This window comes from Calonectris borealis, chromosome 2 (genome assembly GCF_964195595.1).
Source record: "Calonectris borealis chromosome 2, bCalBor7.hap1.2, whole genome shotgun sequence".
Lineage (NCBI taxonomy): Eukaryota > Metazoa > Chordata > Aves > Procellariiformes > Procellariidae > Calonectris > Calonectris borealis.
The window spans coordinates 47,517,690-47,545,133 of NC_134313.1; the positions used below are offsets into that span (position 1 = coordinate 47,517,690).

The 27,444-nt window shown below is 45.6% G+C and overlaps 3 protein-coding genes across 3 annotated transcripts in view; 2 read left to right on the forward strand and 1 right to left on the reverse strand.

The window, feature by feature from the left end:
- Positions 1-14,306, forward strand: part of PRKDC (protein kinase, DNA-activated, catalytic subunit) — an 84,941-nt gene extending 70,635 nt beyond the window's left edge. The window contains 13 exon segments of the mRNA XM_075141895.1: positions 433-644; positions 1,790-1,877; positions 2,528-2,671; positions 6,255-6,459; positions 7,001-7,068; positions 7,339-7,559; positions 7,868-7,960; positions 9,899-9,988; positions 11,243-11,314; positions 11,400-11,601; positions 12,034-12,222; positions 12,805-12,944; positions 13,943-14,306. Coding sequence (XP_074997996.1) covers positions 433-644; positions 1,790-1,877; positions 2,528-2,671; positions 6,255-6,459; positions 7,001-7,068; positions 7,339-7,559; positions 7,868-7,960; positions 9,899-9,988; positions 11,243-11,314; positions 11,400-11,601; positions 12,034-12,222; positions 12,805-12,944; positions 13,943-14,147 — 1,929 coding nt within the window. The 3' untranslated portion in view covers positions 14,148-14,306.
- Positions 14,307-21,880: 7,574 nt separating this feature from the next.
- CEBPD (CCAAT enhancer binding protein delta) lies at positions 21,881-23,826 on the forward strand. The gene has a single exon (XM_075141898.1). The coding sequence runs from the start codon at positions 22,291-22,293 to the stop codon at positions 23,323-23,325; it is 1,035 nt and encodes a 344-aa protein (XP_074997999.1). The 5' UTR covers positions 21,881-22,290; the 3' UTR covers positions 23,326-23,826.
- Positions 23,827-25,246: 1,420 nt separating this feature from the next.
- The window catches only part of SPIDR (scaffold protein involved in DNA repair), a 202,656-nt gene continuing 200,458 nt past the window's right edge, over positions 25,247-27,444 (reverse strand). The window contains exon 20 of the mRNA XM_075141899.1: positions 25,247-25,896. Coding sequence (XP_074998000.1) covers positions 25,765-25,896 — 132 coding nt within the window. The 3' untranslated portion in view covers positions 25,247-25,764. The remainder of the gene's footprint in view (positions 25,897-27,444) is intronic.

Consider the following 27,444-nt stretch of genomic DNA (forward strand, 5'->3'; position numbering starts at 1 on the left):
TTCCAGTGTTCTCCTTCCTGGCTTTTTTACTCAAATAAAGACTTCAACCCATCAATGGTTCAATGGTGTTTGAACTATCCCGTCAGATTTTTGAGTTGTTTGTATGTGGTGATCAAAAATTACTAAATTGCATCCAGACAGAAAAGCCACAAGTTTGAGTATAAAGCCTCCTTTCAATCAACAAACTGCAAATCTTTGTAAAGGAAAACCTGTTAAGCAGCAGTAGTTAGTGGTGGTAGTAGTGGTAATAATAATAATAATAATGAAATCTGCTTTCTTGGGGGATGTTTTGTGCAACCTAGTTGACATTCTCTGCTTCCTTTTCATGTGTTTCTGTCTGTCAGGCTGGGCCACAGAGCAGTTTTGTTTGCTTTTCCTATGTTTGGTATTTTCGAGGAGGACCAAAGTTGAAAGCAATGTCTGGTTTTGCAGCTTTCTTCAGTTCCCTGTTGGCAGTTCATTGGTTGGATTAGCCAGATGATGGCACTACTTGACAAGGATGAAGCAGTAGCCGTGCAACATGCTGTTGAAGAGATCGCAAATACCTATCCCCAGGCAATCATCTACCCTTTCATGATCAGCAGCGAAAGTTACTGCTTCAAAGATACTGCAACTGGTTGTAAGAACAAGGAATTTGTAGAAAGGTGAATTTGCAATCAGAGTAGCTCTTTTGTGTGTTTTTTATTCGGGTGTGGAGAGATACTTCCCCCCCCCCCCCCAGTGAAACTGTTTTCATTAGGGGGCATGAGAAACATTAGAGGGTAGCCCCATGTGCACCATGTTCTCATTTAAAGACACAGGGAAAACCGATACGTAAGCTCTCTTAGTATTAGACACACTCAGGTTGGTGGTCTGAATGCTTTCTGACATGTTGAGTACATATCGTCCCCAGGCTGTGGGACGTTAGAGTTTTTTCAAAGAAAAACAAGAAGACCACAGAGAGGCAAGCCCTTTCTCCTGGTAATTTGGTGGTAGTCAAAGTTTCTTTTTCTTTTTCCTTTTTCCTGCTCTGCTGAGGCTGAAGGCAAATCAGGTGCATGATTAGGCTCTTACTGTAATAGACTTCACAGTGAGAGGTAGGTACCCATCAAAGGAAGAGGAAGCTAGCTTGGACATTTAGAGTCACTGCAATGCCAAGTGAAAGCAGAGATATTTAAATAGAATAAGTGCTCCTACCAAACTTCAGAGAGGGCCAGTGAAATGGATACACGTTATCTTTTGGGGAATGACAGCTCTTTGTTGTCTTCTTCTCTACTTATTCAGCGTGCACCATGCATCTTCCTCTACAAGCTCTCCCTTGCCTGTTTTGCCATGCAATAAAACCTGAGTTAATCCCCAGGAAAAAGTCAACTTTTATCACACAGTGCTATAGAACCACTAATACAATTTTAGATGTCCTTTTGCCTTTTCTCAAATCTCTAATATGTTTGCTGAATTTCTTCACTTAAAATGAGAAGATAAAGTCTTGTGTTCACAAACTGTCGCCCTTCAGTAACTGTTGTGACAGGATGTATAGTCTGGTTAATGCCCATTTCTGTTGCAAGTATGCATTTTACTCTTCCACCAAGCTCCTATTTTCACAGTGGGACACTTAATTAAAAAATTGGGAGCCTCATGATAAGGGAAGTCATGCAGCCCAGGAGAGAATTCTGAGGGAGTCCTCGTACCTACCTCCAGATTATTTTGCCAGATTCTTGAATAAAGCAGACAATCTGGAGCATTGCTTATCTGCAGGCTAGGTGGTATGGCAGTTCCTGTCACGTTGTGATGCACTTTTTTTCTTTTAAAGGATCAAGAATAAGTTGGACAGAGGAGGAGTAGTTCAAGATTTTGTTCGCTCCCTGGAACAGCTCTCCAATCCCATGATGCTTTTTAAGGTAAATTGTATTTTTTTTATTTCCCTCCACCTTTCCCTTCATTCCTCACCCTCTGTTTAAGAAAGAGAGTGCTAGGTGGAGCCTGACGCAGTTTGGTTGACACCACCGCCACAGGAAGCAGTTCAACCCAGAATCAGCTGGTGATGATGTCGGGGTGCTGTCAGCAGCTTTCATGATGGTCTCCCTCCCAGCTAGCTGTCTTGCACTAGCCCTTTTCAGCTTTCTTCTTCAGGGTCTCTGCCCTGCCCCATGGTCAGTCTTCCTTAACCATTCCGAAACTGTTACAGAATTATCATTTGTGGCCATCTCTATAATTTCTGACTTCCCCTGCCCTTTCCCTGCTCTCTGCTGGGCTTCCCTCTCTACATCCTGAGCCTGTTGTCCAAAGGATTCTTGCCTTGTGCTGGATAGCACTCCTGGCCCCACGGGGGTTTTCTTAGTTTGCTCTGGACACTATGGTAGTAAACACAATTATGTTATTAAGTAGAAATATTTTATCCGTAGCCTTTTGATTGCTCTTTTGGTTGTCAGAAGACACATTAATTGACTATTAGTAAATACGGTAACCCAAATGCAATCTGAGCAGATTACCGAAGAGTGAGGGTCAGTAAACTTTTTTTCAGTACTCATCTCTTTCCTTCTGTGTGCAGGACTGGGTTGAGGATGTCAAAAACGAGTTGGTAAAAGCTCCAAGGAATAAAAATAAGCTTAAGGAAATGTACGAAGGAATGTACAAGAACTTGGGAAATTCAGAGGCTCCTGGCCTTGGATTGCTGAGGAAAAGGTTTATTCAGGTATGTGTGATTACTGAGAAGTGTTGGCATCGTGCACTTTTCTAGAAGGCACTAGAAAGTCAAAAGAGGGGACTAGATCACAGCTTTTACAGGTGCTGCAGGACTTGATGAGACAAGAGATCAAGTCAGGAGTACAGAACGGGGATTTCTTTGCTAGAAGCTATGGACTTGTTATAGTTCAACTTCCACTTCTGACTGCCCTGCAGGACTAAATGTTCCCTCTTACTCAGCTTCTGCCTCCCCTGTCCTGCACGCTGCCAGGTTCTCAGGGCCTGGGCCTCTCTGACCATCCGTGAACCTGCACAGGAATCTGGCCTTGTTCTTTTCCCTGCTGCCAAGGATGTATGAGTACATTAGGGTGTTTTGCTGTATTATGCTACTCAAATTTGCTGCTGATACTAAGTTATTTACAAAACTGAGAGAGATCTAAAATAGTGAAAGTCACCATGGAAAAATTAAGTGATGCATGTGGCAAAAAAAAAAAAACCACTAGTTTCCACATATAAAGTCTTTGGGTTTGAACTCACTGTTGCAATTCAGGATCAAAATCTTGATTTGTGATAGTTCTGTGACTCAAGAGCAGTCAAGAAAGAAAAGCGGCTGTTAGTCATTATTAAGAATAGAGAACAAAACATGGATTTATACATTGATATAGCAGCCTTCTCTCACTCTTGCATCTTGAACACTGTGGTCCTCGTCCACAGTTCTCAACACAGATATAATGAAACTAGAGAAGATTCAGAGCGGCAAGAATAATCAGAGGTACAGAGTAACCTCTGTACAAGGAACAATTTAGCATTCCTCCAGTTGGAAAAGACACAATGAGGACAGATACAATAAGGCCCTCAACATCAGGAGTGCCAAGCATGGAGTAACTATTCTGTGGAAATGGCAGGTTCAAAACAGGGAGAAGCGTTTCCTCATTCAGTACACATTTAAGTGCTAAACGCCTGCTGCAGGATGTTATGGATGCTTTCATCGGTTCAAATAGCAAGTAGACAATAGCATGGAGAGGGGGAAAGTGCTTTGAGAGCTTTTACATACAAATGCACACTTCTGGTTCCAGAAATCCCTGAGCCGCAAGTTGCTGGAGGCCAGGAGGGTGATACTGCTGTAGAAGCATGGCTGTATGCTTGTGCTGTATGCGCGTAGCCCCGTGGCCAAGGCGAGGTGGATCCAGGTCTCTGCCATATGGCCATTCTTATGTCACATTAGCATTAGATAAACTTATCTGAGTGTCTCTAGGGAGATTCCTTCCCCATGAGCAGGGAAGGTGGAGGATGCGAGTAAGGTGGGGTCGGGAGGAGGTGAGGTGATACAGCAGCAGAAAGGGCAATTAGGAGTTTAGGGGCATACTAGCCCTTTGAATATGTTGCTGCAAGATAAGTTGGGTCTCTGATGATAATGACTTTAAACTTAAGAGTATGGGGATAAGAATTTGCAGTTTGTGCCGCTGTTGGGGTGGGGGTAGAGGGAGAGGAGCAGCTGTAGGTTGAGCCGAACAGGCTACCAGCTCAGCAAGGGGCCTAGCCCACATGAGGACAAAGGCAGTCAGCGTTTGGTTGCTGGGACGGTTTGTGTGCACTTCGGCCCGCTTAAGCAAAAAAATCCATGGCCCTTTAAAAAGCTGAAACGTGCAGTCGTAGACGATACTGCAAGTAGTACTGATGGATTTTTAATTGTTATTGAATTAACAGAGTAGGGAGAGAAGAGTGAGGGAGATGCTGAAAGAGGGGTAGTGGGGTTGTTGCCCTCTGTTGAAGGGAAGAGGGAGAGCAGTTTTCCTTTCAGCTAGTGGCTACAGAAGAGGGTCAGAGTGGTGGTGTACAGACTCTGAATTCTTTGCCTTCATGATGCAGTATTAATGGAGAAACAAAGTGTGCTGTGAGGACAACTGTATAGTTTCTAGTGTCCTTGCTGGAAAAAAAAGAAGTTGTATATCTTGACTGACACATAAAATTGCTCTAATATGTGGAGTACTTCAGGCTTGTAATCTTCATATGTATTATTTATGTACAGTTTCAATTGTAATTTAAGCAATAACAATCTTGCTTTTATTTTTAACGTGAAATTCTAGTAATGCATAAATTAAACACTGTTGATGGATTGTGTTAATTAAAATACAGTATTAAGGCTATTAAATATTTGCTGCCTTGAATTTTAAAGGAAGTCGAAGAACAGAGCAGAAAAAGCAATTGGATGATCATCTGGAAATAGATTTAAAGTGATAAAGATGTTGACTGTAGCAGTCTCTTCTTCAGAAGGATAATATTTTCTGTATTTTCATTTACTTCAGTGAAATAGCTGTGTCCTTCTTAGCTTGGGAGAAAAATGATCAGGCATTGAAAAAACAAGTGAGTTTACGTATCTTTCCAAGCTGTTAATACCAGTGAGGTCCAAGAGGGGACATCTGTTTTTTCTAGAACCTTGAGTTATGAACACAAGAAGTCAACTCAGTTAACTCCTTGCAGATAATACTTACGTTGTTTATTAAATGGATCAGTATGAAATGTCTTTGCAGTTCTCCTTTATCAGGATATTTTAAATACTTTTAAAATACGGGTTTATACATTTTACATCCAAATTATCTCAAAGCAAATCATGAATAATGTGATAGTAAATAAAATATTGAAATTGACATTTTCTAACATGATGCAAAAAATCCTCTTAATACATGAACCTCTGTGACATGCATTACATATACATGTAATATATCTTTTGGTTAGCTAAAAATGCATATATAAAATTAGCTAGGCTGTATTTGCTTGCTATGTAGTATGGTTGCTGCTAGTTTAAAAAAAAAGAAAACAACAACAACAAAACAAACAAACAAAAAACCACAAACAAACAAACAAAAAAAACCCCACAAAACAAAAATCCGACAAAAACCCAAACCTTCCATAAAGCACAGAGTATTCAAGTTCTAGCGGAAAAAAAGGTAAACTAACTTGCCCATCTGGTGAATTTTTTTTTTACCATTTACCAAATCGAACAGTTGAGGTTTTTTTGGGTTTTGTTGCAGCAGTTTGAAAGTGTGATAACATCTAAAGACTGGGACATCAATTAAATGTTCTGATAATAATCCTATATTTAGCTTCATGATGGAATTTATGTTTGTTTAATAGGTACAAATTTAAATATTTGTATTTCATATTAATATTTCACTAGCTGTTCTTAAATTTTTGTAAGCAGATGAGGTGCATGTATTAAGTTTAATGAGCAGCATTATTGATATGCTCACTCAGAATCGAACTGCAGCTGGAGGAGGTAAGGAGGGATAAGCTTCTGATTTTGATATGGCAGAGAGGTTTGTGATCTAATTCTACAGATCTTTGATATCTCTAGATTGGTGAAAAATACATCTTTCTGTTGATGATAGCTGGTGGGTCTACCAAACAGGCAGTGAAAAGGTTCTGACAGACTAAAAATAACAGAGAAAAAAAGAACTGGAGTGGAAGGACGATTGATATATTTTAGGAGCTCAGATGAAGCTGTGTGTGTAGATAGGAAGGTACCGTTTTGGTGTTCTTGGGGAGTTCCTAGCACTGTGTTGACAGGACTTCTTTCTATAAACGAACCTCAGGCTTTTGGGAAGGACTTTGACCATCATTTTGGAAAAGGCGGTTCAGAACTATTGGATATGAAGTCTAGTGACTTTGATGCGATTGCAACTTCTCTCCTCTCAAAAATGAACAAAAACTATAAAGAACCTGGAAACCTGAAAGAATGTTCACCGTGGATGAGTGAATTCAAAGTTGAGTTCTTGAGGAACGAACTCGAGGTTCCTGGTAAGTTCCCCTCCAGTGTTGATGGTGACCTGTCCCTTAGAAGAAAGTTGCTACTCTTGAGCTCTACTTCTTATGTTGACTATATGGCCCTTCTTTCTGGCCTTACGCAGAGGTAGATTTCATCTGAAATAACTCTGTTCATTCTTCATCTCTTAAATCTGTTCTTAAGCTGTAGGCCTGATTTTTAAAATTGTATCTCTTACCTAAGAACTTAGTATTTTTTTAAAGGCCTGACTCCAGGAAATCTGATATATAAATCTAATATATGTTTAAATCTAGTTCAAAAAGATGTGTCCTCTGAAACCATTAAGAGCTGCAATTCTAACAGCTTAACAAGGAAAGAATATTAGTAATTCACAGATAAAATCACATGATGAGTATTATGGATTTTTATGCATTTTAAAATACTTTCTTCATAGTTAACATTCTACCAATTTGACAAAATATTTGGAAATGTGTTCTGTTCTTAAACACACTTAAAAAAAAAAAAAAAATTAAAATCAGTCTATGTAACTTTTTCCTTCTTTTACTACCACTTCAGGTCAGTATGATGGAAAAGGGAAACCACTGCCAGAGTACCATGCAAAAATCTCTGGATTTGATGAACGGGTATGTTTTAAAAGTTTGAGTCAAAATCCTGTGTGGTATAAATTTGTGTCCATATTCCATTTGCAGAATGACAATAGCAAGGTTGTTGCTTGTGTACGCATCTTGCAGCACATAAAGGAAGGCCCGCAAATAGGCATTTGTTTTTCTAGTAATAATTAAGCAACTTGATTATGCAATCTAGTAATGCCAGATATGCTTAATTTCAGTGATGATTCTGTAAGGCCAAGTCTTCTTTCACAAATACTTTGCTTTTTCCTGTCTTTTTCCAAGATAAGTGTAATGGAATCCTTGAGGAAACCAAAACGTATAACAATCCGAGGCAGCGATGAGCAGGGGTATCCTTTTCTTGTCAAAGGTGGTGAAGACCTGCGACAAGACCAACGTATTGAGCAACTGTTCGATGTAATGAACATCATCCTTTCCCAAGATGCTACGTGTAGCCAAAGGAATATGCAGTTAAAAACTTACCAGGTCATCCCCATGACAACAAGGTAGGAATTTATCTTGAAGGGACAGAAATCTTTATGTTAACATTTATTACTGTTGGGACATTGGAAAGTGAGATTTCTGTGTGCCAGATTCTGGTTCAGAGTGTTTTGGGTCTTGGTTTAATTTTTTTTCTTTTCTTTTTAAACATTGAAATTGCTTTCTCTGGAAACTGTTTTTCAGAGTATATTTAGATTGGTAGCTTTCAACCTTCTTTTAGGAGGCACTAAAACATGTTGCTTCCTATTTGTGGTGTTCCTCTAAAGTTCAACTCTGAGCTACTTGTTTGCATCTCTGATTTCTTTTGTTCCAGACTGGGGCTCATCAAGTGGCTGGAAAATACTTGTACTTTAAAAGAATTCCTTAAGAATAGCATGTCCGAAGAGGAAGACATCAACTATAACAGGTGATGCTTGGTTTAGCTGTCTGCTCTAATAAAGACCACTGCTAATGGGTTTCTCGTGATACTGACAATCTTGTGGCAGCATTTTCTTTTTTTAAAAGAAAGAAATAAAAGCACCTATAAGCAAGGAGGCAGTTCGTACTTGTGCTTCCTGACCTAAATTAGTAATTGGCAACTGTTTGTTTAATGAGTACCATTGTACCTGGAATATCCTCCACCCAGCTTGTTTAAACAAGAGGCTTATAATCACGTGTGACGTCATTATCATCACCATTTCCTTATCAGCAGATTGATTTTACAAGCAAAGGATTTTGATCTCTTGATTTGATCAGGCAGGAAATGGACGTAGGTCAGCGAGGGGGGGAGCGGAGGGGAGGGGAGCAGAGCAGAGGCAGAGCTGTTCAGAACCTGGGTTCAGCAGTCAGTCAGTGACAGGGGAAATTGGCAGCAGTTGCACAAAACACAACTGTAAAAGAACACTGTCTCTGACTTGATATATAAATGCTGGGTTTGAATAAATTAGCTTTCTTTCTCTTGATTGTAATTGGGGGACAAATATTTGTAAAATTGATTTAATTCTAGCATTTCAGCCTGTTTCTATCCTGGAATTTAGAAATGTGGTTTTATTTACCAACGTTGTTCTTAGTACATAATTTCTGTTTGGGTTTGTCAAAGCATTGTTGTCACCATTTATTTTTACTAGTTCTTTTGTTTGTGGGGCAGGTTGGAGGAACCTCCAGCATGGAGGCTGGACTCCAAAGAGTCTTTATTTCTACAGTTACTTGATTTGTGAGCAGTTTAGGAACTGCTACAGTTCCTGCATTACTGCTGTCTGGTTCACTTTTTTGAACAGCAGCAGTATTATGTTGGTCTCAATTCATTGACTGGGAAAGTGGAGGAGGACTCACATGGAACAATCTCGTGAGGGGAGAAAATTTCTAATATACTAAATATGGAAGATCGGTGTCTTTCTAAAAACAGTTAACCATTTATGCCAAAAATAGCTTTATTTTATTGTTGTATGTAGACTTGAAATATTTTCCCATATGTTCTTCAATCAAGTCAATTAAGACACTTTATATTGAGCTATCGTTGAATGACAGCAGTCGCAAAGGAAAATTCTGATTAAATCCTTGCTGGCAATATTTTAGTTGGGGTGGGAGGAATAACTTTCTGAAGTTCTGACATCCTTTTCTTTATCCTGAAGTGATGGGATACACAGTCTGTAAATGATAAATACTACTTAAATGGAAAGGATCTCTATATCTTAGAACATGCTTTGGAAGGAAGAGAGAAGGCGAGTGCTCCGCTAAGTTACTGCCTCTCTGGAATAGAAGTTTAATGTCTAGGGTATTTAGTTAAGATGGGAGAAAAATATCAAATTATTCTATAAGCAGTGCAACTAATGAAGACTGGCTTCTTATGGATTAATACCTTAAGTCCAAGCCCCCATTCCTCCCCTCCTATACACACTGAGGAGGTAACAGACTACCTTCCTGCGTTCCCTACCTGTTTGGATGGACAAACGGCAGCGCGTACTGTGGTAGGCTACATAATGCCTCTCAAATGCATAAGAGACCATGTTAAGAATACCTTTCCCTCCCTGGAGAAATTATTTTGAGTCTTTCTTCTCAAAGCAGCATCTCATTTTCATAGTACCTATTGACAAATTAACACCTTTGAGATGTCTAATCTTCTGTCAAATATGACTGAAGTGCACTCAAAGCTGGGGAAAAGGAGATGGATGGATCAGCACATGCACTGACAGCCTAAACTTCATTTCCATAGCAAGACTAAAAGTAACGTAGGCTGTAGCTTCCTGATGCCTTCTGTGCATAAAAATCTCATGGGTCATAGCAGCATAGACTCAGCCTGCGGATATTCAAGGACAGAGTGGTAAGATGATAGAGGGAAATCATCCACCCTTTTTTTTGTCCCTAGCAAAAAAGGACCTCGTGCTACCTATTCTGAGTGGCTGTCCAAGATGGGTGGGAAAGCTCAAGGCATCTCTCGATATCATGTTATGTACAGGTAGGTTTTAGAAGAGAACTGCATGTAAAATATAGAAACTAGAGTGTGCATACACACAGAGTTGTAGAAACTCCAGGAAAAATATGATCTGCATTATAATATGCTGGCTAGTTATGATTTTTGCCTGTTTTACTGCTTTGTCTTACTGGAGATGCTCTGCAGGAGGAGTTTAGTACTGCCAAAATCCCACCAGAGCACAGGAATGCTTCCAGAAGCTTGCTCACTTCCTTAAGAAAGTGTCTATAAGCAGATGCTCCTCTTCAACTTTATTTTCTAGGTGTCGTGTTCCTGATTATGCAATTAGGTAGGCTGCCAGAGCCAGAGCACCTGCTGAAGTTGGACAGAGAAAGTCATTGTGATTCACTGAGAGTTTAAGAGTATTTGATGGTTTGGGTCCCGACTTGAGCATCCTCTCAGAGGAATTTCCACACCTGTCTAGATCTAGCACTGTAGTGGGGGAAGGGAAGTTTCCAGTGGAGCATTTCTCATCAGCTAATAACCTGTTTAAGCAAGCTTCTTGCTTTTTAAGGGAAAACCTTGACTCATTTATCTGAGTGTGTCTACATTAATATTTTTATTCAGATCCGGAATGTGCTTTTGAAGTAAATTCCCGATCACCCCCACTCACCTCATGTTGGCTTGCATCGCAGAGCTGTCCCCGAGTGCACAACTCTGCTCTTTTCAGACGAAACTAGACTGGAAGGAGAGCACCCACCATTCTAGCTGCTCGCGAGCATTCAGTTCACAGGACCAGACGTGGGCTAGTCCAGAGCATTCGCCCTCCCTCCCCAAATGCGTACGGCATGGATGTCCTCAGCACCAACTATTTAGTTCTGTTGCCTCCCCTTCTGCTGCGCTATTTTCTAGTGTCAATATAGCCTCTGCATGCTGCTGGGACATTTCATTTGGGTCTTAGTTTCTCTGCCTGGAAGACGCTATCGAGCCAGAAAGAGCACAATTGTATTGCTGTATTAAAACTTAACACATCTCTTTAATTTGGGGGAAACTAGACAAAACTACATACTGTTTTGTATAAAGAAATGTCAGTCCTGGAAATAAATGCTTGGAAAAAAAGAGAAGAGGGGATATTTTTAGTATCAGATAAAACTTCTTGGGCAAATTCTCTCTGTGGCTTGCTGTACTATTTACTGGGGTAAGCAAAATGTGCTAATGCGGTCATGTACACATCTTAACTTTTAATGTCCAGAGGGCTGTTATTTTAATAGCTAACCTTATTCTTTCATTAATTTGCAGAAATGCTAGCCGTACAGAAACAGTTATGTCTTTCAAAAGTAGGGAAAGCAGTGTTCCAGAAGACCTGCTGCGGTAAGTGCGCTGTTAATGACTGCACATTGTGAAATGAATGTTGGTGTTTTATCTGTATGCAACAAGTGACTTCTGTTTTGTTAAGGCGAGCCTTTGTGAAAATGAGTACATCTCCTGAAGCCTTCCTGTCTCTGCGGTCCCATTTTGCCAGCTCTCATGCACTGATGTGCATCAGCCACTGGATACTTGGTATTGGAGACAGACATCTGTCCAACTTCATGATTAACAAGGAGACAGGTGGCATGGTGGGAATAGACTTTGGATATGCGTTTGGCTCAGCTACACAGGTATTTGTTAATTACTTTGTTACAGCTTTTGCATTCAATATGTGCAATTACACGTGTATTCTCAGTACTAAATTTGATGCTTCCTCGTTTGCCATCGTTTTGATGCAAAATAATCTTTACAAGTTATGTCTAAATAATAGAATAAAATCTCTTTCCAGATATTCTCAGACAAGCAGGGAGCTATAGAGTTTCATAGGGTCTATACAGTGGTGTTTTGTATAGCTCAGCCATGCTTTCAACCACTGTCACTAAATTCATGACTAGAGCTTTGATGTCACAACTCAGTCCTGTTCTACTGAGTTGCACATTGTTTTCAGTTAAGTGACAAAAAGGATTTCAAAGCTTAAAAAGAAAAAAAAAATTATTTCTAATCCTTCTGTTGCAAGGTTTCTTAATTCTTGTTTTCTTTTGACTGTCCTTCTTCTTGGCTAGTTTTTGGGTGTGCCAGAGTTGATGCCTTTTCGTCTGACCCGCCAGTTTGTTAATCTGATGATGCCAGTGAAAGAGTGGGGTCTCATTTACAGTGTGATGGTGCATGCTCTAAGGGCTTATCGTGCGGATCCAGATCTCCTCATCAGCACAATGGATGTATTTGTAAAAGAGCCTTCTTTGGACTGGAAGGTGGGATTTTTTCCTCTTTCCTTCTTCTTCATGTGAAAATTCTTAAACTGTAATAAGGATAAAACTGAGCAAAAAGGAAGTATTTCTTGTTGCTTACTCTCAGTGCCCCTTTTATCTTTCTTTGGTTTATTGAGTTCTCAGAGAAACTGAACTTAAAGGATTTAAAATGACAGAATTCTATATTGATGGACAATATGCACATGTCTGTGTTATCAGTGTACTGTTCTTGTATCTGCATGATAATCCTAAAAATGTGGGTATTTCTTGATCACATTATGTCACTTATGGCAGCAGCATAAATATTTTCAACTTTTTGCATTGAACCTCTTAAATTTACGTAACAACACTGTATATATCAAACTAATAGTTACAGAGAAAAAATCTGAAACTAGTTGCACTTCAGTAACTCCAGTTGTAAATTAAATTTTAAGTCATAGGCAGACTAGATATCATCTCACTACTTTGTCCTCCATTGCATCTGCAGTTAAGAGTTGCTGGCTTGACTTGCTATGATGTGGCGGCTTTAAGGTCTTTGTAAGTGTGTGATTTATGATAAATAGGGCAAGTTTGTTTTCTCTTCAGAACTTTGAACAAAGACAGCTGAAAAAAGGAGGCACGTGGATTAAGGAAATAAACACATCTGAAGTAAACTGGTACCCTTTGCAAAAAGTCAGCTATGTCAAAAGAAAGCTTACAGGTGCCAATCCAGCAACAATCACTTGGTAAGATGCTCTCCTTTTGCTTTAAACTGCTCCTGTAAGAGCTTTGGCAGTCTCCTGGGTCAGATTTTACTCCCTTCAGATAGAATGGCAGCTAGGAAAAGAGAAGAGGCAGACAGGGCAAAATTTCAACAAACCTCCTGTCAGAATCATTTTGGTCCTCATACGAACTGTCTGAACCACCCTGCCAGCCAAAACACCAGATACCTCCCCATGAGTGTTTTTGCTCCAGCTCAGGCCTCCTGAGCAGTTTTACTGTTCCTGGCAACACACACATCCCCACCCTGTAAGCCTGCCTAACTTCTCACTCCTCAGACTGCTGTTCTTTATGTTCGTCTCCACGGCTTTTAGGCTAGGGGTAGTATTTAAATCGATACGCTTCTGCTGGACAGTTGCTTGAAATGGAACCTGAACCAGGTAGGAGGTATGGAAAACAAAAACATCGCATTCAAATCTGATGGCATTCTCAGGTTATTTATGTCAGTCTAGTCAAGTCTGGCTCAAGCCAGCATGTCTTTAAAGTTCAGTTAAAGTACAATTAATCCCTTCCATCCTCTTTTAAAAAGACATTTTGAATTAATCAAAAAAAAAAAAGGCAAAGAAAGCAAGCCTGTTTTAAAACCATACAAATACTGAAAAGTGCAGGACTTGGGAGGAGTCCCTTTTGTGGTCAAGGCTGAACTGGAAAAGGCAGCAAAATACTTCTTGCAGGCACAAATCAGCAGGGCAGATAAGGAGATAACAGCTTGGATGTGAACTGCTGCATCCTTCTTTCTGTTAGAGACCTTTGACAAGATTGAAATATTCATGGTAAATATTCACTAATAAAGGACACCTAAGTGTTCACTGGCCAAGCCTTCGACAGCTATTGAACAGTCTCCACATCTCGAAAAATAAAGCTGCAGGAATGGTGTTCAAGTACTGTTTTGTATTTTAAAATCCATCTCAGATTTTCTGCTTGTTCTTCTAGTCAGAGCTTATTTTTGTGTTCTCAATTTTAGTGATGAACTACGCCTGGGCCATGAGAAGTCGCCTTCTTATAGTCATTTTGCAGCTGTGGCCCGTGGTAACGCTGATCATAATATCAGAGCCAAAGAGCCGGAGGACGGACTTTCAGAAGAGACCCAAGTGAGATGCCTGATCGATCAAGCGACAGACGCCAATGTTCTTGGCAGGGTCTGGGAAGGATGGGAACCCTGGATGTGAGGGACTGCTCTCTAAAGCCCAGTCTGCCAGGAGGAGCGTCCCCTAACACCCAGCTGCAACCAGATCAGAATTTTAAGGCCAAAAAGGAAAAAACCTCTTTTATCATCATTGGTTAACTTGACTAATATAGAAAATAAATTTTTTTGTATTAAAGCTGTATTCAAACAATGATTTTTTTTTTTTTTCCCCTCTTATGTGGTTCTGCAACAAAGCAGCTTTATTGTCTTTGTTTTAAAATCAATGTAGAAAGAACTGGAGAGGCTATAGAGCTTAAAGACTAATTTGAAAGGCGCTGGGATCACTCGGAGGAAAGCACAAATTCATACCCTGCGAACTTGTAGGCATCCTTGTAGTGCAAGTCTGCACTTACAGAGACCTTGATGACAATCACCTGAAACCGTTCTGCAGATACATGTTACTTGTAATTAAAACCAGAAGATTTTCATATCAGTAGAAACAGTGAAGCACGTGGTAAAATTAAACAGAAAATGGCTTTTAGCTCTAGGTAACACCCGAAGTATCTGGATGGTTATTTCATTACTGGATAATGAGAAAGTAATGATGAGACCGTGCCAGTTTGTTCCAGCAGATTGTTTTTTAACAATTAGAGGTTATACTCTGTTCTGTCCTTTAGAATTCCACGTTCCTCGTGCTGTGTGACAAAAGTAGCCACTGCCGACGCGGCAGAGCCCTTGCCGTAACTGCAGCACCGCAGAGGAGCGGCCGCTGCACTGTGGGATTTGCGTATGCCAAAGCGGGGAAGTTGTGCCAGATGTGGCTCTTCCTCCCTGGCAGCCACTTTTCGGGTAACCTTGGTGGCGAGTGCAGCGCAGCGCAGACAGCGAGGGGGAAAGAGAGTTCTCTGAAGTATTATGGGTTTTATTACCCACAATTCATTGTAGGAGATAGTTTCCATTGAGGCTTTTAATAATTATCATATAGGGTGTAATAAAAATAAGTCTTTGCCCTCTCACTGCCTACAAGCTTTCCCTCCTGCCTCCGTGGCGATGGGGCAGTCCTGGTCTCCCTGAGGGCCGCGGCTGCCGCTGGCACCAGTCTCAAATGAATCTTTCAGCTGGAGAGCAGAGGAATCTGCCTCCTGGATACAACTCCACAAAAAGGATGAGGAAGATTACTCGCTGAGGCCTAATGAATAGGGAGGGAGCTTTTTTGTTTCAAATACTTTCCAGCAATAATTACTATTTGTTACCTTCCTTCTTAGTAAATATGCTCAATTCTTTATGTCAGTAGTGTTACAAATCAAGAAATTCAGAATCTTTTTATCAGATTTTATTAACTAAAAGTATTGTTCGGCTTTATTTAAAACATCTATTTAAACATAAATAGAGGAAACATCTATTTAAAAATAAACTTTCAGATGTATACCGTATTTCAAAAGTTAATTTAGGGCACTTTAATCACAGAAAACATCCACATTTTTACCCATTTATACAGATGATAATTAATGGACAGCAGTTCTTTCATAAGAGCGTGTGATACAGTCTATTTTTATATACACCTTGTGTAAGATGTCTTGGTGCATTTTGTTCTTTTAATCTCTGGTATCAACAAAGACGGCGGCGTTATGACTGAGGCTTGGTTAGGTGAGGCACTCAGCTTTCACGTTGTCACTCTACAAATACAAGAAAGTTAAAGCACAATAAAAAGCTACATGAAAAGGCGAGGGGACATTTGGAAATCAAGCGGCTGGTCATACGAGGTGTTTAATTACACTTTTGGCACATACCTCAGATACTTACGAGGTACTTTGACCTGAACTGTGGAGGGCAAAGTTCAGGTTTATAGTTTAACGAGGCTCTTCTCGGAGGACTTTTGATACCTTCAGCAACAACAGATGTTTGCGCGCAGCAGGCCTCCCTCCAGTGCCAACCAAGGCTTCCTTGGCCTTTCGGAAGGGGCCGGAGCAGGAGCGCAGCCCGGCTCTTGCAGGGGAAGGGGACCGTGCTGAACCCTGCCCCGTGCCCCCCTCTCCCTTCAGCCCATAGCGAAAGGCCCTTAGGCCAGGGGTGAAAGCCTTTGAGTCAGGTAAAAGTAGCCCTGTCAGTGCAAAAGAGCTTAGAAATGACACCTAAAATAGTTAAAAGCTCAGTTTGGGCCCTAAAAGAAGTTCCATCATCGGAAGCCTCAGCTGCATCCGTCCTGCTAGTGATGTATTTGTCAAGCTCAAGTGTCAGCTAAGGAGCAAAGCACGAAGCTGCTGGGTTTTCATGAGCAGAAACACGGCCTATGCGAAGCGAGTGGAATTGCCCTAACGGAGCTTTCCCTGTGCAGCTGAGCGAGCCTGAAAATAACCTCCAACGGATGTAAATCGCGGCTGCTGTCCCCCATCCTGACTGGAGAACGCCGCGCTCAATAAAACACAGCAGTTAAATGGAAAGGCTGAAGCCAGCCCATGAAGCAGCAAGGAAAGAACTGACGCAATGAAAACCTCAAGGCGCTGGGCTCGGTGCTTTACGTGGCGGGTTTGTTTGGCTTCCAGAAAAGAATAAGATGATGTGCGGCTCAGAGTCGGAGACTGCTTCAGGTCTCATGATGCAAAATAAAACTTCATAACTATCCACAAGTATGGCAGAGTATTTCCTTCTCAGATTAGATAACCAGATGTGCGCTGTATCTGGAAATTCATTAATTGCATCTAAAAAGCTATGTAAATCATTAGCATATATTCTCAGTAGGTTTTTCTTAGTGTACAGAATAGTGTTAATGTTTAAGCTAGTCCTTACCATCCCAGTCAATCTTAAAATTTCCCTCTAATTAAAAATTACAATACTGCTAAACACAGAGGAAAGCTCTGCAGCTGCAGCCTGCAGTCGTCCCCTTTCCCAGCTGATAAAGAGGTTCCTGCATGCTGCTTGTCGGGCTCAGGATTTTTCCGTGGTCCCCCCCCCCACCCCCCAATTTAAACATTAGCCTGAGGTGTCTGTGGCTGAGATGCGGCACAGCACCACGCGCCTTTGGGCACGGGAAGGAGCCTACGAGCTCTCCACAAGAAGAACGAATTAGGCTCGTCTTCAGCCATGGAATGAGGAGTTTCCAACAGCGCTTCTGGCCTCTCGCTGAAGGGTTTGGCCGGCCGCTTCCTGCAGCCCCGTAAGTAGGTGTCTATGTTTAGAGACGCTTCTCCCCAAACTTCACGGTTTTCAAAATTGGGGTGTTAAAATAAGGATTTATTACTGCTGTTTTAAAACCCTTTTCTTTTTTCCCTCACGAGTACTGAGGACGAGGGTCTGCCGAGTCACTTCACTAACACCGTGTGCCTCATTTGGAAATGACCCGCGTTTTAAAAATTTCATTTTTAAGCTATGCTGCTTGTAAGAAATGGCACCTACGCAGAAAGGTCGCACCCTGGCAGCCACCCACAGCACCAAACAATGGCACTGGTCTTGCAGCAAAGCTACCAAAGAGCTACATCTTCCATACACCTACCCAACAGTGTCCAGAATAGGGTGTTTAGGGTTTTTCTGTTGCAAAAAGTTTTGGGAAGGAGCGGCTGTAAAGGGCTGGAAAAGATTTGGTTACAGTTTCCACATGATTTAGAGGGGGGTTTTGTTCCTTTTTGATGGGCCAGGAGAGGGTAACACTCACTCTGCCTGCCCATTGAACTCCCAGTAAATTATACTGGGCAAGATTGCGTTTGGCGAGGCAGAAGACGTAGCTGTGAATTTGACCGGGCGAATCTTCTCCCTGCTGGAAAGTCATGCAAAACCTGTGTCCGGGGAAGGTTCAGAGCATCCACCCAAGAGCGTGAGAAGACGAGGAGGGCAGGCTCTGAGGCTGCCGCAGCACTTGGCCTTTCCGGAGCCCGGGTACGTGGAAGAATTAATTCAGCAGTTCAGCAGCCACAGCTGCGGCTGCACAAACCCAGCCGGGGCTGGCAGCGCCAGGGCTCAAACGCCCGCAGGAAGTCAGAGCACAGAGTTTAAAAGAACTAAAAAGAAAAATCCTTTCATTTACCGGCAAGTTCTTCAGCCGCTGACAGTGGGGTGGCCGCAGGCCGGATCAGTGCAACGACCTGACCCAGGTGAGTACAAGTGATGAGCAAAATACTGTTACAGCGATTCAAGAGAGGGGGGGAGGCCCGAGCCCCGGCAGAGGTGGGACGAGGACGGGTGACTCCGTCCAGCAGTCACTGCGCTGCCTTACGAGAGCCAACGCCAACCTCAAGGAGGTACCGTCCCTCCTCAGGAGTGCGTCGGCAGGTTTTTTGACTCTTCCCGAACAACTTGCACCTCCTCATCTGCATGTCCCATTCCCCGGCCAGCCCCCAGGTGCCGTTCCTGGCTTCCAGCTGTGGAACGAAAGGATGGCTTCATTCCTGCTTCGTGTTGGGGGGGGAGGAGAAAACCAGGCAACCCACCCCCCTTTTTCCCCCTTGTCAGCTGGCTCCTTGTCACCATCCAGCCAGCCTTTCCCTGTGAAAGCCGGTGGTGCACCGTGAGGTGCTTCCCCTGGACAAGGTGCCCCCCCCGCAGTCCTGCTCCGCAGCTGCCCTGCCCCAGCCCAGGAATCCCCCCGGAGCCAGCGTCCTGCTGGCGCTGCTGCAGCCCCCTAGCACCCCCAGAGCAGAGAAGGGCTCCATGGGCTCCTCAGGACCAGCCCAGCCTCGCCGGGCTCCCAGCCCCCGCTGCCCCAAAAAGTCCTGCACTTCTGGCTGGGTTGCCAGAGGCGAGCACGCCGGGAGGACGGGGAGGATTAAAGCCAGGCTGAAGCATTGCCCCATTTCCTCACCTTCCCTGGGTGGCCTGGCCCCCATTTATCGGGAAAAACTAGGCAGAAATACAGTGTGATTTAATTCCTGTCCCTGGAGGACTCGGGTGCTTCTCTGGGACCCACAGCCGGCACTCCAGAGTAATTTAAAGTTTCATCTTTTCTCTGCAAAGATGTCTTAGAGAAAGGTTTCTTGTCCTTTCTGTCCAGGTGTAAAGGCTTCTCTTTTCTTGATTTGGAGCAGGAACCTCAAACAGGTTTTGGAGAAAAAATTCAGATACTCAAACTGCTGTTTAAAACTTACTGGAGCCCAGAGAGAAGCCATGACTCGTTGGTCAGGTACTCGGCAGGACAGGTGAGGGAATCAAGGGCTTGTCTCTGCTTCACTCTCCATGAAATTATTTAAGCAAACGGGAACAGATTCAGCTGCCGAGATGCCAGACAAATCCACCCCAGGAAACAGTACGGCGTGGATATAGTCCTGCCTTCAGCCCAGCGCTTTGGTAAGCGACAAGTACCACTGACTCACCTGCTCCTGGATGCTTCGCTGCAGGTGTAGTGCCACCCCAGGGCTTCACACCCTGCACGGCACGAGGGGGAACCCCCCGAAACGCGCTCCTGAAATCACACGTCTCAGTTAGGCTCAGCAACAAATGCAACCAACTCGCCTTCCAGGGGACAGCTCTCGCCGCTTGGTTTTGGGGAACAGGTGGCGACAGGTCTGACCATGAGCCCTGAACATGCCTCCAGGTCCTGATGACACCGTAAGCAAAGCTGCACCCTCCATGATGGGGCTTAGGTGTGACACAGGTGGCAGATAGTGGGGCTTACGCAGGGCTTCCATGCCTAGCAGGTCACTGTTTACCCAGGGATTTTGAGAATCTAATTGCTGTATGGCAGGGTGCCCAGCGGCGGCCGGGTGACCTGGCTGTGCATCGTGTCTCTTTTTTGGGGTAACACGTGATGGGCATTAAATGAGACTGTTCAGGCTGGCACAGCGTCTGATGACCAGCTGCCCTTTGGGGCTACGGACTTCAGCGAGCCGAAAGCATAACACAGTTCCACGTGCAAGCAGTTAAATGAGATGCTTTCCAAGACAAATTATAATTTTATGGCTACGAGAGGCGAGATGTGTCGCCTTCCAGCAGTCAACAGACCCTGTCGCAGAGCAAGGGGGGGAGAGAGCGGGTGTCACTGCCTTGCATTTCTGAACTATCTGCCCGTGCTTCATGCACTCACCTCTCTACACTTCACGCAGAGAAAAAAGATCCAGGAGCACCACGCACTGGCCACAGTTCCTGCCGGAGAGCCTGGCCAAGGGCAGGTGGCGCGGAGCCATGCGACGTGAACATACCCCAGTGCTGGAGGGCAGAAAATGACAACATGCAGAACTGGCTTTGGGAATATTATTTTTTTACGATGTGGAAAAGGAAAATTTTTTGCACCAAAAAAAAGAAAAAAGCAACCACTTCTTGTGTCACTGTCAAGTTCGGTGCTTAATTGTCATGCAGATAGAGGTTGCATGATCAAACCCCTGATGAGCAAAGCAAATCAAGTTTATTTAAACACAACATCCCGTGGGGTTAACTGCAGCACTAAAGTTACAAGCAAAGCCAAGCCCCTCCACGCAAAACCCTACCTGCCAGATGCAAAACCTCACCTGCCAGGCAGAGCACACTTGTCCTGATCCCACAAGCCTTCCCACGAGGAGTTTACGGCCAAAAGGGGAGCGCGTACCAGTCCTGTCCCAACTATTTATGTTAAAATACACACCCTTTGCTAAACAGCTGCTGCGTTACTGCAACAGCTGCGGTAGCGGCAGATGGAGCCCTGCCCGGAGCGAGGCAGCAGGCCCGGCATGACCGGCACGTACCCACGGTCCCCAGAAAGCCACCTCCGAGCGGCACCGCGATCGGCAGGGCACAGCTTCACGCCAGCAGTGTCATCTGAGCGCTGGGCTGAAAAGTCAGCGGCTGGGCTAGTCCTACCGAAACGTCATAAATCTAGCCGCGTCTTCTGGAGAAAAGGGAAAAAAAAAAAAAAAAAAAAGAAATCTTAAAACAGACTTTTCTAAAGGTTTTTTTTGTGTGTGTGTTTCTTTTGTAATTCGGTCAATGGAGCACCTGGGGGTGAAGCCAGGATTTTTAAAACTGTTTTACGTAACAGGAAAAGGTAGCATTTCACATATTTGAAATGAAAACATTTTCATTTCTCTGATAGTTGCCAATTTAATAGTAGTAGTTTATTGGCTGCAAGGGGGGGAGGCGGGGAAATGCATAATTACTTACCCTAAGTTTTTAAGAGAGGCTCAACTTCACGCAGCCAGCGTCAAGCAGCTAAAGATGCCTCGGAGCCCCCTTTCCCACCCGAGCATCCTGCAAGGAGAAGTCCAAGCCGACACCCTGTCACTGGTGGGGGGGGGAGGGATTTACAAGCCCTCTCGGGTGAAGTTGCCCGTGAGGGAGCGGAGCCTCGGGAGGGCGCTAGGGTGATACACAGAGACACGCGTGGGGCAGGCAGCATCTTTCCCGTATCGCCTCATCCAAGACGCCGCTGGGGAAGTGTGTGTGTGTGTAGCGGGGCGGGGGGATGCAGCGTATGGTGGGGGGAGTTTAAAATGAGCCTTTTCCGCCAGCTTTTCCGCTGGAAATATGCCAGGACAAGGGAAAATTAACGCTCAACCGGAGTGCTGCAAGGGGGAATGGGGGGCCGGTACCGGCGCTGGGGCAGCCCTCTCCGGCGGGACGGGACGGTGCGGGAGGGGGCAGGCGCCCGAAGGGGCTCCTGCCCCCTCCCCGCACCGTCCCGTCCCCCCCGGGGGAGGCCGCCCCCGACCGCGGCCACCCTCCACCGGGAGGTGGCAGCTCTCCGCGGCGGGAGCCCTGCCTCCGCGGCCGCGCACCCCACCCGCTCCCGCCCCCGGGTCCCCGGGGGTGCCGGGAACACTCGCTCCCCGCAGGAGGCGGGGCCGGCGCCGTATAAGAAGGGACCGAGCGGGCGTTTCGCTCCCAGGTCCAGAGACGCCTTGTCCCATCCCCGCTTCCTATCGCCGAGCACGGCGTGACCCGAACCCGGATCGACCCCCCTCGGAGAGGCGAGGCGACGGCGGGACGGCAGCAGGAGCACCAGTACCGCCACCAGCAGCAGCAGTACGAGCAGTACGAGCAGTGCTCGCAGAAGCAGTACGAGCAGTAGCAGCAGTACCAGCAGCAGCAGTACGAGCAGTACCAGCAGCAGCAGTACGAGCAGTACCAGCAGTACCAGCAGCAGCAGTACCACCAGCACCACCACCAGCAGCAGCACCAGCACCTGCCCGGGGCGGAGGCTGGAGCTGCGATCGTCCCGGAGCGGTGGTTGGTGCCCGCGGCCCGGAGCCCCCGCGCCGCGGCCGTGCGGCGCCGCGTCCCGCTCGCCGATGAGCGCCGCCGCTCTCTACAGCCTGGACTCCCCGGCATGTTATAAGAGCTGGTGCCTGGAGCCCGCCAACTTCTACGACGCCAAGGTGGGCAGCGGCGGCGGGACGGGTCCCGCCTGCAAGCCGGGGGGCCGCGGCGGCTGCGGGATGAGCGGCGAGGAGGCGGGGGGCGGCCTGGGGGGCAGCGGCACCAACCTGGCAGAGCTGAGCGCCGCCGCCCCGGCCATGTACGAGGACGAGAGCGCCATCGACTTCAGCTCCTACATTGACTCCATGTCGGCCGTGCCCAACCTGGAGCTGTGCAACGACGAGCTCTTCGCCGACCTCTTCAACAGCAACCACAAGCCCGAGCGGGGCGGGGACTACGGCGAGTACCTGCCGCCGGGCGGCGGCGCCGGCCGCGACCCCGCCAAGGACCTCGGCGCTGCCATGACCACCCTGCTGGGCGCCGAGCCCCGCACCGCCTCCTCCTCCTCCTCCTCCTCTTCCTCCTCCTCCTCCTCCTCCCGCGGCGCCCTGAAGCAGGAGCCGGACTGGAGCGACAGCGACCTCTCCTCCTCGCTGCTGCCCTCGCAGATCGCCACCTGCGCCCAGACCATCATGAACCTGAGCGGGCAGCCCACGCCGCCCACCTCCCCCGAGCCGCCGGGCAGCAGCTCCCCCTCCAGCTGCAGCACCCGCTCCCCGGGCCCCGCCGCCGCCGGGGCTGCCGTCTCCGGGTCGGCGCAGGGCGTCCCGCCGCCGCCGGCCGCCGGGGGGAAGGAGCGCGGCGGCAAGAAGTGCGTGGACAGGTTTAGCCCCGAGTACCGGCAGCGCCGGGAGCGCAACAACATCGCCGTGCGCAAGAGCCGCGACAAGGCGAAGCGGCGCAACCAGGAGATGCAGCAGAAGCTGCTGGAGCTCTCGGCCGAGAACGAGAAGCTGCACAAGAAGATCGAGCAGCTCACCCGGGACTTGACCAGCCTCCGGCACTTCTTCAAGCAGCTGCCCAGCGCCTCCTTCCTGCAGCCCGGCTCGGGCACCGACTGCCGGTAACCGAGGGGGAGCGGGACGGAGAGACGGACTCCGGGAGACCGTGGATAAATACCTCAGAGGGCCGGGCCGGGCCGGGCCGAGCCTTGCCGGGCCGGGCCGAGCCTTTGCCGGGCCGGGCCGCGGCGCCCCGGGCCGGGCCGGGCGCGGGGCGGAGGCGCGGAGCCGCGGTGGGACCCGCCGGCCCGCGGCCGCTTTCCGAATGTTGTAGCGACACGGGGCGATGCCTGGGTCTTTCACCACGAAACTTGCAAAAAAAAAAAAAAAAGGAAAAAAGCTAAATATCTTTTTTTTTTCCTCTCCCTTAAATTATTTTTATAATTGTAGTTTTCGTCTTTTCTACATTTTACTCATACCGATGCAGCTATGGTACATCTGTTAAAATGATTCAAAACCCCATGTATTTTAGACAGTAGGATGAAAAAAGAAGACTGAGCATGCTCGACCTTTTATATCAATTTTTACAGCATTTCTAAGAATAAAAAAAAAAGCATTTTAAATCAACCCTGCTGTCGTTTGCTCTGTCTTGAAAGCAGCGGGTCGGCGGTGGGGGAAGCTGCGCTGCCCAGGAGCTGCGGCCAGACTCGCAGCGCTGGGGGGCACGGGGGGGGCTTCCAGCAGCTGAAGCGGGGCGGTGAGGACAAGGGGGGTGAGGTGCGCTGCATTTGTTTCTAGAGCAGCCTCAGGGGGATGCAGCGGTGGGAATAACCGGGGCTTTTGCACGTGGTGGCTGCCAAGTCGGCTCTTCCCCCGGGCGTCGCGTCACCGAGCCGGAGCGCTGAGTCGGTGGCGGCCGCTGAGCTGACTGCTGGGGCCGAGCAGCGGCTGCACAGCAAGAGGGGCTGCTCCTCGGCCAGGACTCTTCCAGCAGCATAGTCTTATTAAAAAAAAAAGCATACATGAACACAAGAACACCGCTAGTTAAAATTCCTGTTAAAAAACCTGGAGGCGGTTTCCAGCCCAGGCGGTGCGAAGCTGCACCTGCACTGACCTGCGCTGGGCTCCCCGGCCTGAGCCAGCCGCAGCCCCAAAGGAGATGTTGCCCACATGCCCTTCAGCCCGCTGTAGGCTACCGCGGTGCGGCAGCTGGCCACTGGCCACTTTCACTGATCATGATCACTGCTAGTGAAAGTGAGAGCAGGCAACAACGCCGATCTCTGAGCGAATACATGAAAGGTTAGGCTACTTGCCTGCGTTTTGATACCGCAGGCACAAAGATGACAGCATCTGTAGGGCACCGGCAGAAAAATGGCCGGATACAGGAGCACCTCCAACAGCCAGCGCTTTTGGAGAGAGGGCAGTCCGGCTGGTTTCGAAGGGGCGACCCTGGTCACGTACAGGGTGGTAACCTCCATGCAGGAACGGGCTGAGGTCCCTTCTTCCTTACAGGGAGGCAGGTAAGAGACTGAAAGACGTGGAGGAGGGGGGAAAAAGAGGGGTTCAAAAGCTGGGTCATTCCTTTAGTAATCGTGACAAGACTTTCCGCTATCGGCCTCGGCCGCAGGAACGTGTAGCAATGAGTTTGCTGTTCCTTTTCTGCTGGGTAATCACACACTGGACCTGCACAAAACCATTCATTCCTCCTCCTCCAACCTATACCGTTTTTTTAAATACTGTGAAAGGGGAAGGGGAAAAAATCTAATCTCTGACTAAACTCTTACATTAATTCTTGCATCTCAAACAATGCACACATAGGAAGATTTTGATATTATTTATCTGATCTGTAATCCATGTCTCTGTACAGTCAGGCTGAGGATAGTTATGTGGCCTACAAAGCAGTTTGCTCGTTACCTATATAACAGAAACTGTATAATGAAACACCCGCTTTGTGGGAAGCTACAGATAATATGGTACTTCTATGCTTAGAGACCAATTAGCTGTAAAACATTAACTTTATATATGCTTGACGCTTCAAAATATAAGCTTTGTTCAAATCTCCATCTTTATAACATTTATTGCAAGGTGATAACAAACGTTACAACTCAGAATTCGCGCACAACGCGGTGTTTTGCAGCTGGTGGTACGTCTGGAATCCGCTGATAAAACTCAGCTTAGACCAATGTTCACTGCCTATAGCAAGGTATTTATTTCAAAAATATCAGCAAAATATTTTCCATCGACACATAATAAATACAGTATTATAAAAAAAATTCACAACCATTCAAAACTTCCAGAACAAGATGTTTTACATACATAAACAGCAAACATGCCAGAGAATTGTATTCTTAAATTCTGAACTGATCCAAAAAAGAAGAGTTCAGAAAGTTGAACAGATTTTTTTATACAGGTATTTTTTCAGCATTAGCACGAAGTGCTTTGTAAACCACAGTTTTAATAAACTGTCTTAATACTTATCACACTTGCATTATACATTATCTGTGGCACTAGTTAACAGATAACCACATTACAAAGTCCACAGATACTATAGTAGCTGACTAGAGTTCAGCTCAGTTCAGCTGCTTCCAGAAGAACAATTTCCTCCAGTGCAACGCAGTTGGGGCGGCTGGTGACGGAGTGGACGTAGCAGTTCAACAACCCCACCTCCTTTCCCAGCACGCTCTGCACCTCATAACTCTGCAGTGATAAAAGCATTGTTGATTAAAACAAACAGTCCTGGACATTCTGTTCCAAGCAGCATTCGGCTGGGAAGATGCAGGGTGTAAGGTCCTCTTCCAACAGACAATTTTTTTAAGGACTCAAAAAGAAAGGTGCATTAGAACTGACAGAAAGAATGAATACGTTAGATTTTCAATAATTAGATCTCACTCCCGCTTAAAGTGCTGCTTCCCTACCGGGCTTTTAAAAATGAGCTGTTTAAAGAAAAAAAAAAGCTACCATGACTTTGAACTCAATTTTGCTAAAGCATAACCTACATGTGCTCCCTTTAGATTTCTGACACTTGTAGGATTTCACATGTGCTAGCGATGTGTATATACATACTATATATCGATTACCTTAGCTAACTAAGATCCACTAAAGGAAAAAATACTTTGTAACTCTTTTTACCCCACCCAACTTTTAACTTTGTGTTGTATCATGCGTCCTTTACGATCACCAGCACCTACACAGTCCCTTCCGTTTAATGATCCGACTGGCAGTTTACCCACATGAGTTGTGCCTGAGCAGATTTGTAGAGACTGTATTCCGCATGGAGGAGAGGGATGCGAGGCTGGGATGATTTCTCTAAGAGGAGACAGCCCGTTAACAGAAGAACTGGTAGCACCAGTAGCTGATACCTCGCTTGAGAGGGGGTCTCAGATGGCAGGTTTACATCCATTTCTTTCCTCAATGGGACTTGCGTGCGACCAGCCTCTGACCATGCCCCCCGCTTTCATCTGGGCTGTGCATTTGTGCAGGTATGCGATACCCACGTCTACTGCCTGGTTCAAGGTATAAACAACCCTTCTCTTTTTTTTTCCTAGATTATTTTTACCCCAGACCGGTTCTGCAGACCAATTCACCATGCAGCTGCACAAACAGCTATACTGGTGTAACAGAAGGGCTGCCACAAGGTAAGGAACAAGTGGCCAGGGCCAGTGACAGCTAAAACCAACCTCCCTGCCAAAAGAAGTGATTACAAAGCTACACCCTTAGAAACTTTAGCAGCACTGGCAAAAAAATGCCACCTCAAGTGGTACTTCTTGTGATTAATCATTGTTGAGATGTGCTGCTTTTTAAAATGCAGCGGTTTGCAGCAGTTCAGAGATGGAAAGGCTTGTGAAAAAAAGGAAAAAATTATCCCTGCATTTCAGTTAGGGAAAAAAAAATGTTTCTAAGTTGCCAGACTTCTAAATACTAGCATTATAAAAATTGAAACATGAAAAGAGGTTGTTTGAATTCTAATAACTTGAAAAAGAACTACGTTTTGTCAGTCTGTAACCAAACCAGACATATCCTGTAAAACTTACGACTTAACTGCTATTAAAAGAGCAAACATATTTTGGACATTTCTTGTCTCTCTCTGTTTAAATGAAATATACACCCTCCAGCATAAGAAAAGTAATTTACAGTTTCAGAGAAGTGTTCCACTTTAAAAATTATCCATAAATCCCATTAAAACCATGGAGCATGTAATAGCAAAATGCTAGAAGACTGTAGAAGATAGGGAAAGCAAAATGACCC